The 6,439-nt window shown below is 44.5% G+C and overlaps 1 protein-coding gene across 1 annotated transcript; it reads left to right on the top strand.

Annotated features, from left to right (window-relative positions):
* Positions 1–2,400: 2,400 nt before the first annotated feature.
* LOC125549706 (40S ribosomal protein S4) lies at positions 2,401–4,752 on the top strand. The gene is made up of 5 exons (XM_048712981.1): positions 2,401–2,554; positions 3,227–3,304; positions 3,398–3,578; positions 3,686–3,783; positions 4,143–4,752. Exons 1-5 carry the CDS (start codon positions 2,552–2,554, stop codon positions 4,578–4,580), a joined length of 798 nt encoding a protein of 265 aa, XP_048568938.1. The 5' UTR covers positions 2,401–2,551; the 3' UTR covers positions 4,581–4,752.
* The last annotated feature ends 1,687 nt before the right edge of the window (positions 4,753–6,439 follow it).

Below are 6,439 nucleotides of genomic sequence, written 5' to 3'. Positions count from 1 at the left end.
GCTAAGGTCACTTAGTCCTCACCCAATCACTCATGGTAAGTCTTCAAGGTAGACTTCCAAAACCTTCACAGACTTGTTCACCAGCACACCACAATGACTCTTGGTGTACTCAAAACTTGACGCCTCACCGTCTGGAAGAATGACACTTTTCAAAGGTAACAGGCGTCATATCACACAGATCAATCTCTTTAGTGATGCTCAATCACTTTGGCTCTGGGTTTTTCCTCACTTGGGATTCTCTCAAAGTCGTCAGAGGATGGGTTGCTCCCAAATGACAAGCGTCAAGTTCTCTCGGAGCAGCCAACCAACAAGTGATTATGGGGGCGGCTATTTATAGTCAGGGGCAACCCGAGATGAATTTTCATGCCCTTCTCTGATTTGACTGTTGTCAGGATAAGGATCCACTCGACAGCTGGCCCACGGCGCAACAACAACCGGAATTTGAACACTCAAATTCGTCGGGGCACTCAATTTCCTCACGATAGGTAGATCGCACTGGCGAACTCCTAACTCCTCAACCTAAACAAATTCGTCAATGATTAGATGAACTTCGTCACTGTCGCTAGCAAATGCGTCAACTGTACTAGAGATTTCCAAAGGTTTCACTCGAATCGGTTGTTGCGTGTATAGGTTTGAGTCAGTTTGAGCATCACTTTGGAACTGTGAAATATGTTTTACCTAGACCCCCTTTACCGGTACGGTTTTCCTATGACTCAAGGAAGAAGAAAAAGAAACTATCAAAACAAAAGTCTTCGAGCTTCAAAGTCTTCTCATCAATTTCTTCAAAGGCCGTACCAATTTCATAACCAAATTCTTCACTTGAAGAAATTCATTTTTAGGGGTCGTCTTCCATGTGTTAAACCAAATCTTCAGGGACTCTGTTTCATGTGTATACTCACAAACACATTAGTTCCTCAACCTATTTGTCTTCAATATTCCAAAACCACTAAGGGGGCACTCGATGCACTTACACTATCTCACACCGCGAGAAGATCTCATGTAGGGACCCATTTCATCATTACTATCAATAGAGGTGCTCCCGCTGGACAACATTTTGCATTATCCCACAAATCAAGCGGTCCTCGAAGCCCCTCCTTTCCACCACTTGACGAGGCAATGACCAATCTAGGCAATCATACGCCTTTTGGAATTCCAACCTACGGAAGATGCCTCTTTGGTGTTTAACCATAACGTCATGGATAACTTCATGAAGTACTAACAAAAGCGTATTGGCTCATGTGTGTCAATTTGTGAGCAAGCATGACAAATCTAGCCGCACACACCTTCACAATGATTCACTAGATAACGTTAAACACCGTGTTTGGCCTAAAGTTGCTTGATCACTATGCCCCCACAATCTTAGGGATAAAGGTTATCACACTGACGTTAAGGTGAGAAATATCAAGGGTGCCAACAAAGAATTCTTGAAACATGGACATGATCACCGGCTTGATATCATCCTAAAACTTTTGGAAAAAGGTGACTAGCAACACATCCGGATCCTAGACCAAATTGGACCTCATTTCCATGACTTCTTCATACCTCTCGTTGTTGTTCTCCTTGTGTCTGTCGTTGTTGCTCATCTTAGATCTCGATACAACAAGTTGAGATGAAGTCAAGTGCTCGACCAGACATATGCCTAAAACTCATCGATAGTGGAACCGATGGCGTATGCGTGTGGTTGATTGAAAGGTCAATGATGAATGAACAAACATACGTATATTAGGTTAAATTAGGGTGTTCGGAGAGCACGAAAATAATAGGAATACGAGATTCAGATTTATATCATCCCTGGTAGTGCCAAAAAGCTCAGTGTTGAAACCACTCGTGATTGATTCATATTATACATTTTAGGGCACAATCTAAGTTTTTGGAAATCCACGCTTTATCTTACACTAAGCATCATAATTACAATTTAGAGTTGAAAATGATATATATTATGGGCCATAGGTGAGTCCACTTGGGCAAGTCATTATCAATATTTTTTATGTGTTGAGAAAGTGTTTTCCAATAGATCCTTTTTTGGGAATTTAATTTCATATACTAGTCGCTGTTTTTTTTGAGAGAAATATCAGTCGCTGTTACCTTATTTTTTGAGAATAGTCGCAGTTAGCCTTTCTTTTTTGATATAAAAATCGCTGTTAGTTTTTTTTTTAACATCAGTCGCTGTTAGTTTTTTTTTTTTAACATCAGTCGCTGTTGGCTAAGGTCCAGAGACCAGAGCTACATTCAAAAAGAGAAGAAAAGAAAAACTATGGTCCAGAACCCACCCTTTCTTCTTGAGATATGGCCCAGAGCCACAGGGAGGATTTGGGCTTTTGTTCGCCAGCTGCCCACAACCGTGTCAAGCCCAAGACCAGGCCGAAAGCCCACACAGCCGAACGGGGGGACTAAAACCCTACCCCTCGCAGTATATATATAAGCTCTCTCGCCCCCTCGCTTCCCCCTCATTCTTTGTCATCCCGGCGGCGGCGCGTAGCACAGGAGAAGGAGCAGGCGGCGGAGGTGCCCGAAGACGAGAAGCACGGCGACCTAGCCCGAGCTCGCAACCATGGTGAGCGCCGCCCCTTTCCCCATCTCCATCCCTCCGCGTGCTTCCTTGCCTCTCGCTTGTAGATCCGATCCGTGGCCGCCTCCGTTCGAATGCGGTAGCGCCGCCGGCTCTCTGTTGTTGAGGTCCTTGGTTAGGGTTGAGGTCATTCGGTGGCTTGTGCTCTTACTTGGCTCGGTAGATTTGCTCGTGTTTTCCCTAGTGATTCCTGTGGTTGATGGGTTGTAGCGTGTACTGCTAGTGGGTTCCATGCCTGTTCTAACATAGATCAACTCTCAATCCATGTAGCGTTGCGTTGATTCATGATCTAGAGGCCGCTACCGGTGTGGCTTTGGAAGATTTAGCTGCATGATTTGACCAGATTTGTATATCTTGTTGTAGATTGTAGATCAGTTTCGTTTCTTCTCTATTTGTTCCAAAGTGTTTTCCGAGGAGAATTTGTTTTGAGATGTCCTGCCTAATGCTCACAGTTGTAGCCAGCAATTTTCATGCTAAAATTACTCACCCTAAGTTCGATGAATACTAAGTAGAACACATATTCCATCAAGACTTGCAGCAATCTCTTATAATCTAACCATTTTTGTGAGGTTTATGATCTAATGTGGGATACTGTACTTGTTTGCTGTTCATGTTTCGAAAAGACAATAATTGTTGTCCTTGTTTACCTGTCAACAGGCTAGGGGTTTGAAGAAGCATCTGAAGAGGCTCAATGCCCCGTCTCACTGGATGCTTGACAAGCTTGGCGGAGCTTTTGTAAGTGCATCAGTTCTTCTATCCTGTACTTCTTCAGGCATTTAAGATGTTTTTGTTCAGTGATCTGATACTTGATTTGTCTATTGATTTCAGGCCCCCAAGCCATCATCTGGTCCTCACAAGGCCAGGGAGTGCCTTCCTCTGATCCTCATCCTGAGGAACAGACTGAAATATGCTCTCACCTACCGTGAAGTGCAGTCTATCCTTATGCAGCGTCATATCATGGTTGATGGAAAGGTCCGCACTGACAAGACCTACCCTGCTGGTTTCATGGGTATGCTCTAATCTTGTAACAGAATTATTTGTATCCTACGTGAACTCACATTCTGCAAAGATTGTTAACGTCACTTGATTGCTGATATATTCATTTTTGTCTATTAGACATCATTTCCATTCCCAAGACTGGTGAGAACTACAGGCTTCTGTATGACACCAAGGGCCGCTTCCGCCTTCACTCTGTCAGGGATGAGGATGCTAAGGTTAGGTCTATCCTGTTTCTGTAATGTCATCCTGGTCTTCCATAATGCTGATGCCTTCTGATATCTAGAACTGCTTATATTGTACTTATGAAACCTACTTGTATATGGGTAAGTATCGATATCCTCTTGCAATGAAGACCTTGCTGTTTGCCTACCATTGTACCACTCTGTTGTATGTTTGCTTTTCTATTTGCTCACCATGCTTAACTGTTTCAATCCTGTCTTCCATTTTCTGAAGATGCAATTTTGTTTTCAGATACTGCATAGATAAATTCTAGTTTGTCATTTGTTTTATTATCCTTAAATGTAGTATATACCATTATCTATTCATCTACTGACTTTGTTTCCTTCATGTGCAGTTCAAGCTCTGCAAGGTCAGGTCTGTCCAGTTCGGCCAGAAGGGCATCCCCTACCTGAACACCTATGATGGCCGCACCATCCGCTACCCAGACCCTCTCATCAAGGCCAATGACACTATCAAGCTCGACCTGGAGACCAACAAGATTGTTGACTTCATCAAGTTCGACGTTGGTAACGTGGTCATGGTGACTGGCGGGCGCAACACTGGGCGTGTTGGTGTGATCAAGAACAGGGAGAAGCATAAGGGAACCTTCGAGACCATCCACGTTGAGGATGCCCAGGGCCACCAGTTCGCCACCCGTCTGGGCAATGTGTTCACCATCGGCAAGGGCACCAAGCCATGGGTGAGCCTCCCCAAGGGCAAGGGTATCAAGCTCACCATCATTGAGGAGCAGAGGAAGCGGGATGCCGCTGCCCAGGCTGCTGCCAAGGCCTGATTCTGAGGCGTTGAGTCGTTTTGCTATAGCCAGTTATCTGCAAGGATATAGAACTATGTTCCTGGAACCATCGTTTTTAAGTTTTGCCTGATGTTTGTTGATTTGCGAACTCGTGGTTGCCTCTAGATGTAATGTGGATGTTTATCTTATTAAGTGCTATTTCGAGACCTCATCCGGTTATCTTAAATGTTATCTGATAAAATGCTCTCTGTTCAAAGTTGGAAGATGTTTGCAACCTCTGATTTTGCTTCTTTTGGGGTTGACTTCATGGTTGGAGTTGTTGTGGAACCTTTGGCCCCAGCTTGTCAACTGTGTGGAATACTGGAACCCTGAGCGGACCCTCTTTAGTTCAATTATATTCAATTAAATGTTTGGAATTCAACTTTAGTTCATTTGATTGAACTAACTCTTTAGTTCAACAATTCAACTAAATGTGCAGAATTCACTTTATTTTTGAAGCTTCAGTTCTTTTGGTTGAACTAACTAGGGTCAGAGGTGCCTGGCGACATTGTTTGAGTTGGAGTTTGAGTTCGTTCATCCGTGTGCGTCCCAGTGGTGGCGGCTGTTCGGGCCATTTAGTTCGAGCACAGCGGGCCAGGGATGAGAGGAGAAAATGTTTTCTGCCAGATGCCGCACGGTACCCTAAATCGGTTTTATGGGTAACCACAAACTAGTTTTGTTGGAGGCGTTTTTGTGGGACCTGCTAGAGATGCTCTAAATGGAGTCTGGCTCGTGATCCACATCCGTCTATGGACCGTCGATAGAAGACATCGCCATGGCCTTGCAAATCACATGATGTGTTCCCTCTGTGGCATGAAGCAGAAGACTTCTGGTCACCTCATGGTAGGATGCACGTACTCCTTGCCGTTTGGACCTCGGCCCTGGGACGATGCTGCCTGGGCGGATGCCAAAGGGCGGGGAGCTGGCGGAATGGTGGTCTGCCACGCCGACACCTACCGAAGCAACCTTAGTGGGACTTTGTCACATTTGCGCTTCGTCGTCTTCATGCTATGGCTCGAGCGCAACGACATAGTCTTCCAAGCCTCGTCGAGCACGATTCATCAGCTCAAACACTGCGATCATGATCGAGGGCGATCTATGGATGAAGATGGGAAAAGGGTTGTGCGGCATTTTAAGATGGAACCTGATAAGTGTCACACGTCAGATACGAGCACACAACAACTTCCAAAGTTTTCGATGGCAAGTTTACTGGCGCGAGGATGGCAACTTTAGTTGCCAAGCATGACAACTTTCATGTTTCAGTTTTTTTTTTTTGACAAAAAACTTGCCGTCTATCACTAAAAATCATCATCCTTACGTGATTGGAATAGCTATCGAAAAACAATAGGACCGGAGTGCCACACACCTAACATGTGACACTTATCATTTGAGTTTAAGATAGCCTGGGTGTGTTCGTTTTTCTTTTTGGACAACGATGGTGTTCTTATTGGCGTTGTATTGACTAAGGGTGTAGGACTGACCAATCCCTCACCATAGCCGTTGTGTTGGCCGCCATCGGCGGAACACCTCTTGTACGTTGTTTTCCGTTCTAATAATGCAATGACGCACGAAGCTCTTGGGTGTCTGAAAAAAATCTTTCTTCATATTAAAATTTGGTACTTTCTCTATTTATATACATAGGGCCAAATACGTTTTTCAAGGCTAACTTTGATCACATGTTATGACATACTTCATTACTGGCCAGGTGCACCTCAAGAACGGCAGCTCATGGTGGATCTCGGTAGTTTACGAACCACAAGTGAATGAACTGAAAACATAATTCCTCACTGAGCTGTATGCTAGGAGATTGGCCTGCCCAGGGCCTTGGGTCGTCTTAGGAGACTTTAACATGATCTTGC

The sequence above is a fragment of the Triticum urartu genome, chromosome 1 (assembly GCF_003073215.2).
Source record: "Triticum urartu cultivar G1812 chromosome 1, Tu2.1, whole genome shotgun sequence".
Taxonomy (NCBI): domain Eukaryota; kingdom Viridiplantae; phylum Streptophyta; class Magnoliopsida; order Poales; family Poaceae; genus Triticum; species Triticum urartu.
The sequence above is the reverse complement of the archived record's forward strand: the minus strand, read 5'-3'. Positions and strand labels throughout refer to the sequence as shown.